The 22,363-nt window shown below is 47.1% G+C and overlaps 1 protein-coding gene across 3 annotated transcripts in view; it reads right to left on the bottom strand.

The window, feature by feature from the left end:
* The window catches only part of ALG12 (ALG12 alpha-1,6-mannosyltransferase), a 42,921-nt gene that overhangs the window by 10,132 nt on the left and 10,426 nt on the right, over nucleotides 1–22,363 (bottom strand). For all 3 annotated transcript variants that reach the window (XM_073573479.1, XM_073573478.1, XM_073573477.1), the window contains 3 exons: nucleotides 21,115–21,338; nucleotides 20,819–20,988; nucleotides 20,368–20,443 (listed from right to left, as the gene is read on the bottom strand). In XM_073573479.1, coding sequence (XP_073429580.1) covers nucleotides 20,368–20,443; nucleotides 20,819–20,988; nucleotides 21,115–21,338 — 470 coding nt within the window. The remainder of the gene's footprint in view (nucleotides 1–20,367; nucleotides 20,444–20,818; nucleotides 20,989–21,114; nucleotides 21,339–22,363) is intronic.

Raw genomic sequence — 22,363 nt, 5'->3', positions numbered from 1 at the left:
TCAGATTAGTCTGACAGGAACAGTCCCTTGTAAACCCATGTTGATATTGGGTCATGAAGTTATTCTTCAGATACTCCAGTATAGTATCTCTTAGAAAACCCTCCAGGATTTTACCCACAGTTGAGGTTAAACTTACTGGCCTATAATTTCCAAGTTCAGTTTTTGTCCCCTTTTTGAATATTGGCACCACATTTGCCATACGCCAGTCCTGTGGTACAGACCCTGTTATTATGGAATCTTTAAAGATTAAAAATAATGGTCCATCTATGACTGTGCTTAATTCCTGCAGTACTCGGGGGTGTATCCCATCCGGGCCCGGGGATTTGTCAATTTTAGTGATTATTAGACGCCACCGTACTTCCTGCTGGGTTAAGCAGGTGACATTTAATGGAGAATTTTATCCCTGATCATGTAATCCGTCATGGGATTTTCTTGTGTAAATACTGTTGAAAAAAAGTCATTTAGCATATTGGCTTTTTCCTCATCCACCATTTCACCCAGACTATTTTTAAGGGGACCAACACTATCATTTTTTAGCGTCTTACTATTTATATAGTTAAAGAATATTTTGGGATCATTTTTACTTTCTCTGGCAATTAGTCTCTCTGTCTCAATCTTTGCTGTCTTGATTTGCTGTTTACAGAATTTAATTTTCTGTATTTATTTAGGCCTCACTACTACCTACTTTCTTTAATTCTCTAAATGGTTTATTTTTGTCACTTATTGCACCCCTTACAGCTCTATTTAGCCGTAGTGGTTTCCTCCTATTTCTAGCATGTTTATTCCCATATGGTATATATTGTGCACAGGTCCTATTCAGGATGCTAATAGACGTCTCCCATTTTCTTTGTGTATTTTTATGTCTCAGGATATCGTCCCAGTTAATTGCACCAAGATCTCTCATCCATTGGAAATTTGCCTTCCTGAAGTTTAGTGTCCTTGTAACCCCTCTACTACTACACATCTTATTAAAGGATACATGAAAGCTTATTATTTTGTGATCACTATTACCCAAGTGACCCTAAACCCTTTTATTTGATATGCGATCTGGCCTATTGGTTAATATTAGGTCTACCAGTGCCCCCCCTCTTGTTGGGTCCTGAACCAGTTGTGAAAGGTAATTGTCTCTCATAGTTGTCAAAAACCCATTACCTTTGCTGGAACTGCAGGTTTCGGTTCCCCAATGTATTTAAGGGTAGTTGAAGTCCCCCATAATAATGACTTCTCCTTGAGTCGCTGCTTCATCTATTTGCTTTATGAGGATATTCTCTGTTGCTTCCATTATTTTTGGAGACTTATAACAAACCCCCATCAGTAATTTATTATTTTTTTCCCCCTCCCCTTATCTCTACCCACAGGGACTCTACATTTTCATTAGATTCATATATATTATCACGCAGGATGGGTTTTAAGGATGATTTTACATATAAACACACGCCTCCCCCTCGCTTATTTGTACGGTCATTTCTGAACAAACTATAGGCCTGTAAATTAAACGCCCAGTCATGGCTCTCGTCCAGCCATGTCTCATATCCCCACCATGTTATAATTATGTTCCAACAACATTAACTCCAATTCCTCCATTTTGTTGGCGAGGCTTCTGGCATTAGTATACATGCACTTTATGTATCTCTCTGTACCCCTATTCTCTCTTAAATTATTACCTGGTCTAACCCCACCCCCCATGCCACCCCCACCCCCAATTTCATTATTTGTGCCCAGGTCTCCATCTGCACTGTCTTCCCCTCCTATAAAAGGAATACCCTCCCCCCGTCCCTAGATTAAACACTCCTCCAACCTTCTAGCCATTTTCTCCCCCAGCACAGCTGCACCCTCCCCATTGAGGTGCAGCCCGTCCCTAGCGTAGAACCTGTAGCCAACTGATTAGTCGGCCCAGTTCTCCAGGAACCCAAACCCCTCCTTCCTACACCAATTCCTGAGCCACTTATTAACCTCCCTAATCTCCCGTTGCCTCTCTGGCGTGGCACGTGGTACAGGAAGTATTTCCGAAAATACCACCTTGGAGGTCCTTGCTTTAAGCTTGCAGCAAAATTCCCTGAAATCATCTTTAAGGACCTTCCACCTACCTCTAACTTTGTCATTTGTGCCAATGTGCACCATGACCGCTGGATCCTCACCAGCCCCTCCCAGTAATCTGTCAACCCGATCAGCGATGTGTCGGACTCGAGCGCCAGGTAGGCAGCACACCGTTCGACAATCGCTGTCTTTGTGAAAGATTGCCCTAATAATTGAGTCTCCCACTACCAGAACCTGTCTGGCCTGCCCTGCTCTCCTACAGTCATATGTAAAAGTTTGGGCACCCCTATTAATGTTAACCTTTTTTCTTTATAACAATTTTGGTTTTTGCAACAGGTATTTCAGTTTCATATATCTAATAACTGATGGACTCAGTTATATTTCTGGAGGATTCAAATGAGGTTTATTGTACTAACAGAAAATGTGCAATCTGCATTTAAACAAAATTTGACCGGTGCAAAAGTATGGGCACCCTTATCATTTTCTTGATTTGAACACTCCTAACTACTTTTTACTGACTTCCTGAAGCACTACATTGGTTTTGTAACCTCATTGAGCTTTGAACTTCATAGCCAGGTGTATCAAATCATGAGAAAAGGTATTTAAAGTGGCCACTTGCAAGTAGTTCTCCTATTTGATTCTCCTATGAAGAGTGGCATCATGGGCTCCTCAAAACAACTCTCAAATGATCTGAAAACAAAGATTATTCAACATAGCTTTTCAGGGGAAGGATACAAAAAGTTGTCTCAGAGATTTAACCAGTCAGTTTCCACTGTGAGGAACATAGTAAGGAAATGGAAGAACACAGGTACAGTTCTTGTTAAGCCCAGAAGTGGCAGGCCAAGAAAAATATCAGAAAGGCAGAGAAGAAGAATGGTGAGAACAGTCAAGGACAATCCACAGACCACCTCCAAAGACCTGCAGCATCATCTTGCTGCAGATGGTGTCACTGTGCATCAGTCAACAATACAGCGCACTTTGCACAAGGAGAAGCTGTATGGGAGAGTGATGCGAAAGAAGCCGTTTCTGCAAGCACGCCACAAACAGTCACCTGAGGTATGCAAAAGCACATTTGGACAAGCCAGTTACATTTTGGAAGAAGGTCCTGTGGACTGATGAAACAAAGATTGAGTTGTTTGGTCATACAAAAAGGCGTTATGCATGCGCTGTATTGTTGACCGATGCACAGTGACACCATCTGCAGCAAGATGATGCTGCAGGTCTTTGGAGGTGGTCTGTGGATTGTCCTTGACTGTTCTCACCATTCTTCTCTGCCTTTCTGATATTTTTCTTGGCCTGCCACTTCTGGGCTTAACAAGAACTGTTCTACAAGTGCACTGCTTCTATTGTGCTCTATGTGGCTTTGTCTGTGGATCTCAGTAATGACAAAAAAAAAAAAAAATGCTGAAAGGTAAATTTACCAGCCACACTGGACACTAGCTAGCTATACTATCTGACTGATATACAACCGCCTAACTAGCTAAAATCTTGCTGCCAACAGTGCCATAATCAGGAGCAGCCTCTCTGCCCTGTTACAGTGTCATAATGGCGCTAAAACAAGATGTCCGCTATTTAAATGGAGAGGGACACGTGATTTCAGCAGCCAACGACACAAGTCGTTTGACTGTTTAAAAGAACGCCGCTCCTCTGTTTCTCTGCAAACCTCCTCCCCTCAAACATGTGCCAAACGCTCATGATACACCACCATTATCGTTGCTAAAGTGCTGAAAATACTTGTGTGGCAAAGCAGATATTTTCCCGTACTTTTTACCGAATGCTACTGATTTTTCCCTATTTTATAAAATTTTGCTCAGGTTTCTGATCACGAATCCGAAAGTGCCATATTCGTGCTAAATTTATGTTTGGAGATCATTTTATTAAATTATATACCCAGACTAATAAATCTTGGGTATAAAAAAATTAATATCTCAAACATAGACTGTATGACCAGAGCACTGAACTACTCTAAAAAAGCCATGTACAGGAGTTTACATGTGTAGCAGACAACGAACAAGACAAAGCATTTCTATGCGAAACGTGCGTCATGTGTGGTGGGCCCCTGGTTTTTGGTTTCTCACTGACTGATTCTACCATACATATTAGGGTATTATACTTTCTTTAGTTGTTAATTGCCTGCTACATATGTAATCTCCTACAGATTACTTTTTTTTGGAGTAGTTCACTACTACGGTCATACGATCTATTTTTGAGATCCACCTTAGCACATACAGTATATATGAATTGTGTATGTAGAACTATATACCCGTTTAATTAAATTATACACCCAGGCTTTATCAGTTTGCATACCAACTTTGGTCCTTTATAATTTTTAGATATTTATACCAGGTGTTCCTTTTTATACTCTTGTTCTCTCATTATCATGTAATTTTCATTCTATATATTCTAAATAAACATATATCCTTATAGCCTTACTATAAGGATTGTGGCTGTAGGTGTTTAGTATGAAAATGAATGTTTATTTATGTGAATCTTCATGATTAGTGAAACATGCAAACGAGCGCTGAATAATTTGTTCTATTATCACCTGCCATTGATACGTACTCAAAAAATACTCGCAGCTCCATCACACATTAGCTAGGGCTACACGTCATCCGGGACACTGAAATCGCACAAGATGTATTGATGTCACGTTGCGACAAACGACTGTGTATCCCAGTATGTGGTACCTAATGTATTGGATTTTCTGTTGCTGGTCTAAATTCACATGTGATACACTTGTACTAAACTTAATCACAGAGAAATCAGCTCTAAAACAGTCATGAGACAGGAAGTCACAAGTTGCACAGATGTTTCCTGTTGGATGACACACATGACCATGTATGATGTATCCATAGTATTATTTTGACAAGTCATTCACAATAAAAGAAAAAGGAGAAAGACACTTTATAGACCTACAATTTACACAAACATTTCCTTATTTAACCCCTTCCTGACATCAGACGTACTATCCCGTCCATGGGACCCGGGCCCCTATGCCCATGGACGGGATAGTACGTCTAGCGCGATCAGCGGCGCCCACGTGGTGAGCGCCGCCGATCGCGGCCGGGTGTCAGCTGATTATCACAGCTGACACCCGGCACTATGTGTTAGGGGCGGTCACGGACGGCCCCCGACACGTTAACCAATTGCACACCGCGATCAAACATGATCGCGGTGTACCGGGAGTTAAAGGGAAGCATCGGCAGGGAGGGAGCTCCCTGCGTGCTTCCCTGAGCCCACCACGGCAGCGCAATGTGCAGCGCTGCTGCGGGGGACTCCTTTCCTCCAGGCCCACGGATCCAAGATGGCGACGGGGGCCAGGAGGAAGCTGGCTTCCTCAGTGCCTGCAAAGCGCAGGCATGAGGAAGCCTTGTGCACTGCCTGTGACAGATTGCTGATCTGTCACAGTGATCTGTGATGAGACAGATCAGCGATGTCCCACCTGGGACTTTGTAATAAAGTAAAAAAAAAAATTAAAAAAAGTGTAAAAATAATTTAAAAAAAAAAAAAAAAAAAAAAAAAAAAAAAAATCGCCAAATAAATTAGAAAAAAAAAAAAAAAAAAAAATAATATTCCCCAATAAATTCATTTTTTGAAAATAAAAAAAAACCAAAACAATAAAAGTACACATATTAGGTATCGCCGCGTCCGTAACGACCCGCCCTATAAAACTGTCCCATTAGTTAACCCCTTTAGCGAACCCCTTAAAAAATAAAAAACGAAGCAAAAAATGATTTATTAGCATACCGCCAAACAAAAAGTGTAATAACGCGCGATCAAAAAGACGCATATAAATATCCATGGTACCGCTGAAAACGTCATCTTGTCCCGCAAAAAACGAGCCGCCACACAGCATTATCAGCGAAAAAATAAAAAAGTTATAGCTCGCAGAATAAAGCGATGCAAAAATAATTATTTTTTATATAAAATAGTTTTCATTGCATAAAACCGTCAAAACATAAAAAAACGACCTAAATGAGGTATCGCTGTAACCGTACTGACCCGAAGAATAAAACCGCTTTATCAATTTGACCGCACGCGGAACGGTGTAAACGCACTCCCCCAAAAGAAATTCATGAAACGCTGGTTTTTGTTCATTCTGCGTCCCAAAAATCGGAATAAAAAGCGATCAAAAAATGTCACGTGCCCGAAAATGGTACCAATAAAAACGTCAACTCGTCCCGCAAAAAATAAGACCTCACATGACTCGGTGGGTCAAAATACGGAAAAAGTCTTAGTTACTCACCGGTTAACGGTATTTTTCGGAGTCCATGACAGCACCACCTGAGAGAGGGGATCCACCCCTTAGGAACAGGAAACCTACAGATACAAAAAGGGTGGCACCTCTCCCACGCATCAGTTGGATTACAGAGCACAAGAGGACTTCCAAGGTTAATGCATGATTTATGTACAGTATTCTTTACAATTATAAACTTTTACCACCAGTGAGCATATACAAGAAATAGACGTGCACACCCCAATCAAACTATAAGGGAGGGAATATACGGGTGCTGTCATGGACTCCGAAAAATACCGTTAACCGGTGAGTAACTAAGACTTTATTCGGTCGTCCATGACAGCACCACCTGAGAGATTTACAGAGAGTAATATCAGCTTTAGGGAGGGACTACAGCCTGCAGCACCCTTATACCAAAAGAGAGGTCTGTGGAAGCACCCAGGTCTAGCCTATAATGACTATAAAAGGTGCTCGGAGAGGACCAAGTAGCCGCCTTACAAATCTGGTCAATGGAGACTTCTGATCTTTCGGCCCATGAGGTTGCCATGGCTCTGGTGGAATGCGCCCTCAGCTTCCCGGGTGGCGACCTGCCCTTTGAGGTGTATGCTATTGAAATCGCCTCTCTAATCCATCTGGCTAGTGTATTTTTTGATGCTCTACAACCTTTCCTGGGGCCTGGATGAGAGATAAATAGGGCATTATCTTTCTTCCAGGGATCGGTGACTGTCAGATATTCTATGAGGCCTCTCCTGACATCCAGGGTGTGTAGTTTCTTTTCCTTCTCGTTAGTTGGATTAGGGAGGAAGGATGGAAGAACTATTTCCTGTGTCCTATGGAAACTAGACACTACCTTCGGCAAGTACGCTGGGTCAGGTCTAAGTATTACCCTATCCTCTTTGAACTGTAAATAAGGAGGACACCTAGATAAAGCCTGGATATCGCTTATTCTGCGGGCTGATGTTAGAGCTACCAGGAAGGCTACCTTGAGGGACAGGTTTTTTAGGGAAGCCGACGAGATAGGTTCGAATGGGGTCTCTGTCATAGCAGTGAGGACTAGGTTCAAGTCCCACGGCATGAACCTATCCTTCATTATTGGCCTGGATCTACCTGCTGCCTTAATGAACCTGCTTACCCAATAATTACCAGCGATGTTACAGCTAAACAGAGCCCCCAAGGCTGACACTTGTACTTTAAGGGTACTGGTAGAGAGCCCCATGTCCAGACCTTTTTGTAGGAACTCTAATATCTGCATTATAGGCGCTGAATCCCCAGCGACTACTCCTGAGTTTTGAAGGAATTTCTTCCAAATTCTGACAAATTTTTGTGGTAATGATTTTTCTACTCTTAAGTAGGGTGTTAACTAGGTCTGCGGAGAAGCCCTTCTCTTCTAATAATGACCGTTCAAACTCCACGCCGTCAGATGAAGGCCAGCTACCTGAGGATGGAAGACTGGGCCCTGGGACAGGAGATCCGGGATGTCCGGCAGAACCCAAGGATCGGACACCGACATGGTCCTGAGGCATGAGAACCATGCTCTCCTGGGCCAAAATGGAGCGATGACTATAACCCTCGCTCTGTCTTTCCTGATTTTCCTCATCACCAGGGGTAGAAGAGATAGGGGAGGGAAGGCGTAGGCTAGTTTGAAGTCCCACTTTATCAGGAAGGCATCTACCGCCAGAGGATTCTCTCTGGGATTTAGGGAGCAGAATTGTTTCAATTGCCTGTTGTCTCTGGTGGCGAAGAGGTCTACCTCTGGATATCCCCACTTTTGAACAATCAGATTGAATATGGAGGAGTTTAGGGACCATTCCCCTTGCTTTAGCTGATTGCGGCTTAAAAAGTCTGCCGTGATGTTGTCTCTTCCTTTTATATGCAACGCTGTTAAAGATAGAAAGTATTGTTCTGCTAGATGGAACAACCGCTCTGCTACAATCATCAGGGGTCTGGAACGGGTCCCGCCTTGGTGATTGATATATGCCACGGCGACCTGATTGTCGGAGAACACCCACACGTGATGGCCCTGTAGATACACAAGGAGCTTTTTAGCCGCCTGTTCTACTGCTGTCAATTCTTTTAGGTTAGATGACATTCCTAACTGATCATGTTGCCATTGGTCCTGGACTAATATTTCACCCATATGAGCTCCCCAACCGTAAGGACTAGCATCCGTGGTGACTATGCGGGTTACGTTATACTCCCAGGGCACCCCTTTAGACAAGTTATCCTTGTCTAACCACCACTCTAGGGACTCCCTTGTGTTACGGGACAAGGTTAGCTGACCCTCCAAGTAACCCCCAAGGACCTTTTGATGTAATAAGACCTCGCTCTGTAGTTTCCTTGCATGAAACTGGGCCCACTGGACTGCCGGGATACAGGCCGAAAGAGAGCCTAGAAGGGACATGGCTTTCCTGAGGGACATGGTGGGGTTATTGGAGGCGTTCAGGATCTGATAACGGAGGCGAACAAGCTTCTCCGGGGGGCAGACGGCATTCCTGTTTTTCAGAATCCAGGATTAGGCCCAAGAATTGTTGGACTTTCATTGGTTGCAACCGAGACTTTTTGACGTTCAGCAACCATCCTAACCGTTCTAGGGCGGACATTGCCTTTTGTAGCTGTTGTGAACAATGATTCGCCGTTTTACCTACAATAAGAAAAAGAAAATCGTCCAGGTAGGGGATCACCAGAATGTTCGATTCACGTAGATGGGCCATGACCTCCGCTATTACTTTAGTAAACACTCGGGGAGCGACTGCCACTCCAAAAGGGAGGGCCGCATATTGGAAATGTCGAATTGACCCATCCAACTGAACCGCCACTCTGAGAAACCGCTGATGGCCTGCATGGATGGGTATATGGTAGTATGCGTCTTTCAGATCTAACACCACCATAAAGCAGTTTTGGAACAGCAATTTTATTGCAGATTTAATTGTTTCCATTTTAAAAGGACGTATGACCAAAAACTTGTTGAGGGCCTTAAGGTTTATTATTGTCCTAAAGGAGCTGTCTGGTTTGCGGACCAGGAACAGAGGGGAGTAGAATCCCTTCCCCCATTCTGCCTCTGGAACCTCTATCAGGACTTTTTTGGCGCACAGGTCATGAACCTCGGCCTCCAGGGCAGCTTGCTCTGAAGCAGACGACCTGAGTGGGGTGATTTTAAATTGATCAAGGGGAACCCTAGAAAACTCTAGTCGTAGTCCCACGGCTATTATCCCCAATATCCAGCTGCTATTAGAGATCAGAGACCAGGATGGGTAGAAGGCAGCTAGTCTCCCTCCTACCGGGGTAACTAGTCATTGGGGCGGCTTTTTCGTATCTCGAGCTGGACCTTCCTGGCACCCCCCTCCAAACATGAATCCTGTACCTTTCCTTTTTTTCTCCTCCCATCTGCCCTGATCTCTGGACGGCCTTCTCCGGAAAAAACCTTTTCTGGTAAAAGGACGTCTGTACGAGGGGTTCGGGAGACTGGGAAATTTCTTTTTGTCATCTCCAGCTTTCTCTAACAATTCGTCCAAGACAGGGCCGAATAGGTACTCCCCCTCGCAGGGAATGGAACAGAGACGGGACCGGGCTTGAATATCTCCTGGCCAACATTTTAACCAGAGCGCTCTTCACGCTGCATTATAGACCCGCGGCTTTAGCCACCATTCTTGCAGAGTCTGCAGAAGCATCGGCTAAAAACGCCGCGGCATTCTGAATGATCGGCAAACTTTTCCGAATAGATGATCTTGAGGCTCCGTCTTTTAGCTCGGAATCCAGCTGATCTAGCCAGACCATCATCGATCTGGCTGTACAGGTGGCAGCTACCGCTGGTCTTAACGCGCCTGCTGACATCTCCCATGTCCCTTTAAGAAAAGAATCCGCTTTTTTATCTAGCGGATCTTTCAAGGAGGCCATATCGTCAAATGGTATGGCAGATTTTTTAGATGCTTTGGCTACTGCTGCGTCTAGTTTCGGGGCTTTATCCCATCTGTTTACTACCGGGTTATCAAAGGGGTATCTCCGCTTAAAGGCTGGTGGCATGGAGCCCCTTTTTTCCGGTCTCTTCCATTCTCTGTCAATTAGGTTCTGAACCTTATCGTTTAATGGAAAAGCTCTGCGTTTTTTGGGGTCTAGACCCCCGAACATTATGTCCTGTGCTGAGAGTTCCCGTTTTTTGTCCGCTACCCCCATGGTGGACCGTATTGCTTTCACTAATCTGTCCATCTGGTCTAAGGGGAAGCAGAACCGGCTAGAGTCTTCATCCGAGGAAGACGAGGAGGAGGCCGAGGAGTTGTCACCTTTCCTAGGGGCGACTGAGGTCTCCGAGCCTGAACCACTAGCCTCTTCTCCTAGAAGGTTCTCTTTGAGGTAAGACTTTCATTTCTGCCCTGATCATCTCTCTCAGGTTCGAAGTGAAGTCAGGTGTCTCTTCCGCTACCTGCATAAACGGGGGAGAGTATAAGGGCCTGACAATCTACCCCTGGACTCCCTGTCTTTAATAACCCCTACCGTTTGCCGAATGCATGGTTGGCATAATTTTTTAGGGTGGCCATCTGGTAGGGGGGAACTACAGAGGGCACATTCCCTGTGCTTCTGTTTTCCCGTAGCCTTCTTCCCCTGAAAAAAAACATAAGGGAACACTGCATCAGGGTACATTCACGGAGATCTCTTACCCATGCAGATGAAGCAGGTACCGGATCACGGAGGGAGGCAGGGGGGGTCCTTTCTGGAGGAACTTTCGCGGCTCTGGTCGCTAGTTCGTCTCTGTTTTTTCTGCTGGCCACTCGCAAGCGGTTTTGTCGTGGCCTGTTTTTGCGGGCGCTCCTGCGCCTCGTCATGCCGGTCCAAGGGGGCTTCCGTTGAATCCATTGCTGGGGCCTTCAGAAGCACCTCAGCGGCATCCCCATCTGCCTTATATGGCCTCCTGGTGTCCGGGTCAGCAGGTATCCTGCCATAGCACCACCCACCCGGCTTTCCGCACTCCCTCCCCCATGCTCCGGCCCCCTCGCCTTACCCGGGTCGCCGCGCGACCCCCGGACGGGCATGCACCCGCGGCGCGCGCCAGAGGCCGGCCGGCACCCGACTTCCGGTATCGACGCTATCGCTCCGCCCCTTCCGCCGCGTCACTTCCGCCGCTCATCAGAGCCCTGCGGGAGCGCGCGCGAAGGAGCCGCGCAGCGCCTCCTGGCCGGAATGCCCCACTGCCCCTCTGCGCACGCCGCCATGAGCCCGCCAGGGGCCAGCACTGACCGGGAGGACCGGGCCTGGGGAAGCGCAGCAGGACCGGGGCATACGTACCAGGTGCTGCCGTTTTTGGAGACGGCATCCACCGGACCCCTGCTCCACCTGCTCCGTCCACTGCCGTGGTGACCTACCCGGCCCCACCGTGGCGCTTCCAGGGACCCCGCACTGACCGAGGTAGGAGACCCCCTCGCTACCTGAGTCGGTCAGCCGGCCTGGGTACTCAACGACGACTCAATGACAGACGATCTGTAGAGAGTCCTGTCCTCTAGGAACAGGAAACCAACTGATGCGTGGGAGAGGTGCCACCCTTTTTGTATCTGTAGGTTTCCTGTTCCTAAGGGGTGGATCCCCTCTCTCAGGTGGTGCTGTCATGGACGACCGAATAAATTATAGCTCTCAATATGTGGTGATGCAAAAACTATTTTTACAATAAAAAGCGTCTTTTAGCGTGCGACAGCTGCCAAAAATAAAAACCGCCATAAATAGTAAATCAAACCCCCCGTTACCACCCCCTTAGTTAGGGAAAAATAATAAAATTAAAAAAATGTATTTATTTCCATTTTTCCATTAGGGCTAGGGTTAGGGTTAGGGCTAGGGCTTGGGTTAGGGCTGAGATTAGGGTTAGGGGTGTGTTGGGGTTCGGGTTGGAGTTAGAATTGGGGGTTTCCACTGTTTGGGCACATCAGGGGCTCTCCAAATGCAACATTGCGTCTGATCTCAATTCCAGCCAATTCTGAGTTGAAAAAGTCATATGGTGCTCCTTCCCTTCCAAGCTCTGCCATGCGCCCAAACAGTGTTTTACCCCCACATGTAGGGTATTAGCCTACTCAGGACAAATTGCAAAACAATTTTTGGGGTCCAATTTCTCCTGTTACCCTTCGGAAAATAAAAAATTGGGGGCAAAAATATCATTTTTGTGGAAAAAAATGATTTTTTTATTTTCACGTCCGAGCGTTATAAACTTCTGTGAAGCACTTGGGGGTTCAAAGTGCTCATCACACATCTAGATAAGTTCCGTGGGGGGGTCTAGTGTCCAAAATGGGGTCACTTGTTGGGAGTTTCAATAGTTTAGGTACATCAGGGGCTCTCCAAACGCACATGACACCCGCAGACCATTCCATCAAAGTCTGCATTCCAAAATGGCACTGCTTCCCTTCCGAGCCCCGACGTGTGTCCATACAGTAGTTTTCTCCCACATATGGGGTGTCAGCGTACTCAGGACAAATTGGACAACAACTTTTGCGGTCCAATTTCTCCTGTTACCCTTGGGAAAATGAAAAAATTGGGGACTAATTGATCATGTTTGTGGAAAAAAAAGGAGATTTTTGTGTACTCACCGTAAAATCTCTTTCTCTTAGCCTTTAATTGGGGGACACAGAACCTTGGGTGTTATGCTGCTGTCCACTAGGAGGCGACACTATGCATAATCTGAAAAAGATTAACTTTGGCTCCTCCTCTGCAGTATACACCCCTGGACGGCGTCAGCCTTCTCCAGTTTTGTGCCAAAGCATAAGGAGGAACGTAACCAAATAACATAACCATGCCTGTAAGAAGGCTACTATGTACAAGCTCAAAGAACAATATGAGAACTCAACAGGAAACAACGGCCCGTAAGGGCAACAGGGTGGGAGCTGTGTCCCCCAATTAAAGGCTAAGAGAAAGAGATTTTACGGTGAGTACACAAAAATCTCCTTTACTCTGTCGCCTAATTGGGGGACACAGAACCTTGGGACGTCCCAAAGCAGTCCCTGGGTGGGAAGCAGTGGACGAATATTGTGCTGACAGTCCCCTAGACTTGGGGTACTGCCGCCTGCAGAACCAGTCTACCCAGGCTCGCATCCGCTGAGGACTGGGTATGAACACTGTAGTGTTTCGTAAACGTGTGTAGGCTAGTCCAAGTGGCCGCCTTGCACACTTGTTGTGCCGAAGCCTGATGTCGAATGGCCCAGGAGGCCCCTACTGCCCGTGTAGAGTGTGCCGTGATACCGGCCGGAAGAGGGGAACTGTTAAGTCGGTAGGCCTCATGTATGGTGGACTTGATCCACCTGGCAAGGGTAGCCTTGGAAGCCGGCAACCCCTTGCGACTACCTTCCGTAAGAATGAAGAGGGAATCGGATTTCCGGAAAGGTGCAGTCCTGGACACGTAAATCCGCAATGCCCTGACTAGGTCAAGCGTATGCAGAGCCTTCTCCACTCTATGTACCGGAATCGGGCAAAGGGAAGGCAGTGAAATCTCTTCGTTAAGGTGAAAGTTGGACACAACCTTCGGAAGGAAGGATGGTACCGTGCGGAGAACCACCTTGTCCTGCTGAAAGGCTAGGAAAGGTCGTCTGCAGGAAAGTGCTGACAATTCCGACACTCTGCGTAACGAGGTGATAGCCACTAGAAAAACCACTTTCTGAGACAGAAAGGAGAGTGGAACTTCTCTAAGAGGTTCGAAGGGTGGAGCTTGCAATGCTGTCAGGACCAGATTGAGGTCCCACGTATCCATCGGACGTTTGTAGGGAGGAACCAATCGGGAAACTCCCTGGATGAAAGTCCTTACTTGCGGTTTAATAGCAATGCGCTTTTGAAAAAGGACTGAAAGCGCCGACACCTGACTCTTAAGCGAACTTAAGGATAGCTTGGCATCTAGGCCCGATTGAAGAAAACCTAGTACCTTCGGGAGGTAATAAGGGAGTGGGACTTGTCCATGAGATTCGCACCAAGAAAAGAAGGCTCTCCAGGTACGATAATAGAGCTTGGCAGAGGCAGGCTTCCTTGCCCTGATCATAGTTGCAATGACTGCCGGTGAAAAACCTGCCTGGGTTAGAATCCAGGTTTCAAGGGCCATGCCGTCAAATTGAGGGCCCCTGAATTCTGGTGGAAGAACGGACCTTGAGACAGAAGGTCGTGTCGGTCGGGTAGACGCCAGGGGGCGTCTGCCGTAAGTTGGACGATGTCGGCGTACCAAGTACGTCTGGGCCAGTCTGGCGCGATGAGGATGGTCGGAACTCCCTCTTGCTTGACCTTCCTCACGACCCTGGCTATTAGGGGGAGGGGTGGAAAAATGTACAGGAGTCGGAACTGGGACCAGTCCTGGACCAGGGCATCCGCTCCGACCGACCGCGGGTCGTGTGTCCTGGCCATGAAATTGGGAACCTTGGCATTGAGATGGGATGCCATTAGGTCCACATCCGGGGTTCCCCATCGTTGACAGATCTGGTCAAAAAATCTCGGGATGGAGAGACCACTCCCCCGAGTCCATTCCTTGCCTGCTGAGGAAGTCGGCTTCCCAGTTTTCTACACCCGGAATGTGTACCGCAGAAAGTACCGACCTTGTGTCTTCCGCCCAGCGGAGGATATGAGCCACTTCTCTCATCGCCTGGGCGCTGCGGGTCCCGCCTTGGTGATTCACGTATGCCACAGCCGTGGCATTGTCCGACTGTATCCGTATGTGCGAGGCTGCAAGCAAGTGATGAAAGGCTCTCAGTGCCAAGAGAATGGCCCTGATTTCCAGAACATTGATGGGCAATGTCACTTCCCTCGGTGACCACTTGCCCTGTGCCCTGTGATGTAGGTGTACCGCCCCCCAGCCTGTCAGGCTTGCATCGGTAGTCAGGATCTTCCATTGTCCTGAGAGGAATGGCTTCCCTCGTGTAAGCGAGGTTGGTTTGAGCCACCAATGCAGGGACCTCCTGGTCGATGACGTCAACCTGAACTCCCTGTCGAGGGAGAAGGGGTTCCTGTCCCAAGATCTGAGTATGGCTAGCTGAAGGACCCTGAGGTGAAACTGGGCAAATGGCACTGCCTCTATTGCTGCTGCCATCCTGCCGAGAATTCTCATGGCTAACCGGAGAGATCGAGGAGGACTGCGAAGGAGTGTGCGAACTCCCAGACGGATGGCCAGTGTCTTGTCCTTGGGAAGGAGCACCAGGCCCCTGGTGGTGTCAAATACCATTCCCAGGAATGTTAGAGTCCGAGTTGGGATGGTCGACGATTTCTGTAGGTTGACTAGCCATCCCAGGCGACTCAGAGTGTCTAGAGTGATTGAGACACTGACCTCGCAGTCTTTGAAAGTGGGAGACTTGACGAGGAGGTCGTCCAGGTACGGGACGACTAGAATGCCTCTTGAGTGCAGGACGTCCATGGTGGCCGCCATGACTTTGGTGAACGTTCTTGGAGCCGTGGCGAGTCCGAACGGAAGGGCGACAAACTGGTAGTGGTTTTGGTTGACCGCGAACCTGAGAAACCTTTGGTGGGCGGGAGCAATTGGTATGTGGAGATACGCATCCTGTATGTCTATGGAGGCGAGGAATTCTCCCTGCTCCATGGATGCAACGATGGACCGGAGGGACTCCATGCGGAAATGACGGACCCGTACGTAATTGTTGAGCTGTTTTAGGTCCAGTATGGGTCGGACGCCGCCTCCTTTCTTGGGGACTACAAACAAATTTGAGTAGAATCCTCGGAATCTCTCGTTCGCGGGAACCGGCACCACAACTCCTGATTGAAGGAGAGAGGAAACCGCTTGGTGGAAGACACGAGCCTTTTCTGGTGGTGTTGGAGGAACAGAAAGGAAGAACCGGTTCGGTGGAACGGAAGTGAACTCTATCTTGTATCCGGAAGACACTATTTCCCTGACCCACCTGTCTTCTGTAATAGGCAGCCAGACTTGCTGAAAGAGTAAAAGTCGGCCGCCTACTGGTGGGGTGTCTTCCGGAGGTCTCGAGTCATGATGAAGTGAAGTTCTGAGGTTTTCCTCCCTTGGGTTTCGCTTGGCCTGCTTTCGACTGCCAAGCCCTGTCCGGTCGCTGCTGCGTCCGTGGGTTGTCTCTGCGTGGAGAACGGTTGCGGTTTTGCACTGGGCGCGAAACGGACCAGCCCGAGGAATTCCGAAAGGATCGGAATCGTGTCTGGTTTCTTCGTTTAAACGTGCGTTTCGGTTTTAGTTGAGGGAGAGAGGTACTCTTACCCCCCGGTGGCATTGGCTATCATGGTGTCCAACTTTTCGCCGAAAAGTCTACCAGTAGAATACGGAAGTCGCGTGAGGGACTTCTTTGAGGCCGCATCCGCTTTCCATTCTCGCAGCCAGAGGATGCGTCGGATCGTGATGGCGTTTGATGCTATTCCCGCTACACCTCTGGCGGAATCCAGGGCTGCATGAATCATGTAGTCTGCTACCACTGCCATCTGGACCGCTTGGTCCGAGAGTTCAGGATTTGAAGCCTGAAGACCCTCCTGTAGTCTTTTGGCCCAAGCTAGGATGGCCTTGGCTGCCCAAACTGAAGCAAACGCAGGGCCCAGAGAGGCGCCTGCCGCTTCGAAAATAGAACGAGCCATGCGTTCTACTTGCCGGTCTGCTGCGTCCCTGAGGGTTGAGCTATCCGGCAGAGAGAGTAAAGTCTGCGCTGCTAGCCTAGAAACCGGAGGGTCCACTTCAGGTGGATCTGCCCATTGTTTGGTGTCTTCCTGTGGGAAGGGGTACTTTGCTTCCAGATATTTGCGATTAGCGAATTTTTTGTCAGGCTGCGCAAACTGTTTGGTAAGTATTTTCTCAAACTCATCGTGATTAGGGAAGACCTTAGGTGGTTTTTGAACACTTTCGAAGCAAATCCTATGTTTTGGGACTTCTGGGGGCGACTCTGGAATTTTTAGCACCCGATGAATAGAAGAAATTATGTCCTCAACTAGCGCTGTATTGCTAGGGGGAGAAGGTACCACGGACCTGACCGTTTCATTATCTGAGTCGGAGTCACAGATGCCCTCCGAATCCTGTGCCTCACTAAGGTGATCCCTGGAGGGCGACCTGGGGCGGGGGTCTTCTGTGGTGGGGGATCCCTGTGGTAAATTGCACTGTCTGTCTGTGGCAGGGGACTGCCCAGGAGACCTGGAATGACGCTGTCTCTCCCTAGAGGGGAACGACCTTGTGCTATAGTGCGACTCAGGTGATCGAGACCTGTGAGTCCGCTTACGTCTGTGAGAGTCGGAAGCAGCATGTTCCTGAGACAAGCTGTCCGTTTGCTGTGTACCGTCCATAGCCGGGGTCCGACTCTGCAGAGCTTGCAGCAATGTAGCAGTTAGGTTGTCTATGGACTGTGACATAGACTGAGACATCTGAGTTGCCCATTCCGGCGTGGCCTGTGACACTGAAGCGTCAGTAGGGACTCCCTGGGGTTCTGACCCAGAGTTCTGGATGCAGACCCGGCAGTGCGGATACGTGCTGCCACTAGGGAGCGTGGCTTTGCAGGCTGTGCAGAATGCATAGAAACATTCCTGCCTGGTTCTCTTCCTTGAGCCCGGCATAGTGCACAGAGGCTGGCTATAAGGGATCGTACAGGGGTGGCTACGCAGAGGGAACCCACAGAAAGCCTTATAGGAAGTATAGATTCACAGCTGAGTAATGAGAACCCAGCTGTGAGCTTACCCCACCGGTGTGCCCCTAGGTCCAGCGCCGACAGATCCAAGTTCTGTGCCCCCCGGAGACCGCTGTGATGCTTCTCTCCTGGATCTCATCCAGAAAAAATGGCCACCGGGGCTCTGAGGAGAGGGAGGAGGGGGCGGAGAGCTGAAAAGGGCGCGCTGGGCTGTGTAAAAACGCGCCCTTTCTGCCTCAATCCGCCCCTTCTATGACACTCCAGTGTGTCATTTTGGTCATCCGGGGGGCGGGCCGGGGAAAAGGCGGCGGCTTCAGCTAGGCCGAAGCCGCGGTCTAAATTTGAAGCCTGATGCCCAGGAGGGCTCCAGAGCGGCGCGGTAGTCCGGGGGGGGGGGGGGCGGATTTGTACCAGACCCCCCCAGAACGGTCGACTGGATAGCGGTGGGGGTAGCAGGGGTAGCGGTTTTTGTATGGGGGGCCCCTGAAGGGCTATGGAGCCGCTGCTGCTGCAGAGACAGGGACGCAGCAAAAGCCCTGTTTCTGCTGTGCCATCCAGTCCGCACCCTCCCCCGGCCCCCACAGGATCCCTCAGCCGGCCTGGGGTCCCTGGAAGCTGCGGAATGCTGCCTGATCTCCGACCCTACCTGAGGCGTCTCAACCTAATACCCCCTGCGGGGGATTAGGGAGGGTGCGTCTGTCACCGTCAGGGGGTCTTCATCCTCGCCTCGACCTCAACCCAGACCCCTTAAGGGTGTTGGGGAAGGAGGGGGGTCTCGACCTCGAACCAGGACCCGAGGGACTGGGGAGGGAGCGACATGGGGAAAAAAACCACCTCGACCTCAACCGGGTACCCCTAATAGGGGACCGAGGAGGGAGCCATGCCGGGAGTCTCGCTGGAGACCCACTTTTCTTCATCTGTATTTCCGTGAAAAAAGGAAAAAAAAACGGAAGAAAAAAGGTGTGCCTCCTTGCGACACTAAGCAAAAACTGGAGAAGGCTGACGCCGTCCAGGGGTGTATACTGCAGAGGAGGAGCCAAAGTTAATCTTTTTCAGATTATGCATAGTGTCGCCTCCTAGTGGACAGCAGCATAACACCCAAGGTTCTGTGTCCCCCAATTAGGCGACAGAGTAATACGATTTTTTTATTTTCTTGCCCGGGCATTATAAACTTCTGTGAAGCCCTTGGGGGTTCAAAGTGCTCACCACACATCTAAATAAGTTCCTTGGGGGGGTCTAGTTTCCAAAATGGTGTCATTTGTGGGGGATTTCCACTGTTTAGGTACATCAGGGGTTTTCCAATCGCGACATGATGTCCGATCTCAATTCCAGCCAAAAACGTCAAATGGCGCTGCTTCCCTTCCGAGCTCTGCCATGCTCTCAAATAGTGGTTTACCCCCACATGTGGGGTATCAGCATACTCATGACAAATTGCACAATGACTTTTAGGATCCTGTTACCCTTGGGAAAATAAAAATTGGGGTGAAAAGATCATTTTTGTGGAAAAAATATGATTTTTTAATTGTACCGCTGTACGTTATAAACTTCTGTAAAGCCCTTGTGGGTTCAAAGTTCTCACCACATATCTAGATAAGTTCCTTGGGGGGTCTAGTTTCCAAAATGGGGTCACTTGTAGGGGGTTTCCACTGTTTAGGTACATCAGGGACTCTCCAAACGTGACATGGCGTCCGATCTGAATTCCAGCCAATTTTGCATTGAAAAAGTCAAACGGCGCTCCTTCCATTCTGAGCTCTGCCATGCGCCGAAACAGTCGTTCCCCCCCACAAATCAGGTATCAGCGTACTCAGGATAAATTGCACAATAACTTTTGCAGTCCAATTTCTCCTGTTACCCTTGGTAAAATAAAAAAAATTGAACCTGAAGTATTTTTTTTGTGAAAAAAAAAGTTAGATGTTCATTTTTTTTTAAATATTCAAAAAAATTCCTGTGACGCACCTAAAGGGTTAATAAACTTCTTGAATGTGGTTTTGAGCACCTTAAGGGGTGCAGTTTTTAGAATGGTGTCACTTTTGGGTATTTTCTATCATATAGACCCCTCAAAGTGGCTTCAAATGTGATGTGGTCCTAAAAATAAAATGGTGTTGTAAAAATGAGAAATCGCTGGTCAACTTTTAACCCTTATAACTTCCTAACAAAAAAAAATTTTGGTTCCAAAATTGTGCTGATGTAAAGTAAACATGTGGGAAATGTTAGTTATCAAGTTTTTTGTGTGCCGTATCTCTGTGATTTAAGGGCATAAAAATTCAAAGTTAGAAAATTGCGAAATGTCTTTTTCACAAATAAACGTTATTTGTAAAAGTAAAAGTTATTTGAATGAAATTTTACCACTAACATGAAGTACAATATGTCACGAGAAAACAATGTCAGAATCACCGGGATCCATAGAAGCGTTCCAGAGTTATGACCTCATAAAGGTACAGTGGTCAGAATTGTAAAAATTGGCCCGGTCATGAACGTGCAAACCACCCTTGGGGGTGAAGGGGTTAAACATACCTCCAATGTGATTGAGACTGTAAAAACCTTGAAACTCCCGTTTGTGCAGCAGCCACATCTATATGTACAGACACATCTGAAAGATATAATTTTTGCACGCTTAAAGTCCATTTAAGCACAGTTAAGGCGTTATTCAGAGTGTACAGCAGTATAATTAGGACATAAGGCAGTCTTGGCGCAAGAGTGGTCTGTTGTCTGCTACATAGCAGTATGACCAAGGCATTGGGTTTTATCAGGCCATTTTCACACACCAGGAACATATGCGGCAGATCCAAACGCAGATCAATGAAGCGAATACATGGGGCTACCTGAAACTGATCCAGCACAGAGAAAGGACAAGTCACAGCTACATTGATGATTCCCACCCAAATCAATGAGTGACCGAGAGTCACTGCTACACAAGTCATACATTAACCAGACATAGCGAGTGCTAAGGGAAAGCAAAGCTCACCTGAGGATGGGTGCACCAGCTTATGCAACTCAGCCATTGCAGTCCCACCAGGGTAGTTGTAATGGGACACATACAAAGAGATGGCAGAGTATCCTGCATTTCCAAAAAGATGTGCTATGACAAAGAAAGTGCCACATTTGAATATCCATGATTTCTGATAATTCTGAAGTCTGCATTGGTATAAAAAGCAAGAAACAAAATCAAACCAATTTCCATACTTTATTAGAGACAATGACCTGGCATGTTATTAGTCGTGCACAAAGCAATAGCACTTGGCAAGCTTCCTTTATACTTACAGATATGTACAGCCTTTAGAAGCCACTATGTTTAACAGAGGAAATGTGTAAATGATAAAGCGAAGTTCTTTGTGAGGAAGGAAAGAGTATAAGAATATGAAAGCCACAACTGGTGCAATCAGAAGTCGCATCCTTTTATCAAAGAGGCCAAATGGCAGAAGGAAGAAACTAAAGGCCATTGCTCGCGGCACTGCGGAATAAAAATACCACAAGAACGGTGAGGTCTTAAGAGTCAGTTAAGAAAAAGCTTTTGCCCACAAATGAATCAAAGCAAAGTGTTCAAATTAAACTGGTTTGAGATCATGAAATGTCATAATTAAATACTGTGTATAAAGTTTTATTGCTTTTTTTTTTTTTTAAAGTGCAAATCAAAACTTATTTAAAAAGGGCAAGTGTCACCAGTTTTATACTTTATAGACCCTGTCCATCACCTTGAAAAGAAAGCAAGTAAATGGTATTCTACAACTCCTTTATGCCCTCACAGGTGTTCCTGCATACCAACAAAGAAGTCTTATATTCATGTCCCATGCGGCATGCAAATTGCGTGGTCTGGTCCAATGGGTGTCTGTGAATCACACTCTGCAGCACCTGATGTGGGAGACGTCAAACATTTCCATCAGTAGAGAAGAGGCAGTAATTGATGAGTGGCCAAGAATCCAGTGGCATCCATCTTCCATCTGATTGTACTGCGCAGTGCATTTAACCCCTTATTGCAAAAGTCCGATTTCACCTCCCTCACATAACCCCATTTTTAAAATCTGACACGTATCACTATGTGGTAAGAACGTTTGAATGTTTTCTCCAATCCGGGTGATTCTGAGGTTTTTATGTTTCGTGACACATTGTGTTTCAGGATAGTGGTAAATTTAGACTGATAAAATTTGCGTTTCTTTATAAGATTACCAGAAATTTGGCAAAACTTTGGAAAAACTAGCAATTTTCTAATTTGTATGGCCTTATAACAATTACAGCATATAAAATAAATATTTTTCATATATCTACTTGACATTGCGTCATTTTATAAATGGCCTTTATTTTGTTAGAATGGTTTACATTTCACAGCATTTTTAATTTTTTTAAACAAAATTTACAAAAATATACAGCTCTGGCAAAAATTAAGAGACCACTGCACAGTTTTATAAAAATCAGCTTCTCTACATGTCTGACAGCCATTCCATTCCAGTGTCAGTTGAATTCCAACCAGAGTACACCTCATTCTACTTAATGTGCTTCTGATTAGGTGATCACC

This window comes from Dendrobates tinctorius, unplaced genomic scaffold (genome assembly GCF_039654945.1).
Source record: "Dendrobates tinctorius isolate UK_male_01 unplaced genomic scaffold, ASM3965494v1 ptg000035l, whole genome shotgun sequence".
Taxonomy (NCBI): Eukaryota; Metazoa; Chordata; class Amphibia; order Anura; family Dendrobatidae; genus Dendrobates; species Dendrobates tinctorius.
Note: the sequence above shows the minus strand (reverse complement) of the source record. Positions and strands in the feature narration are given on the sequence as shown.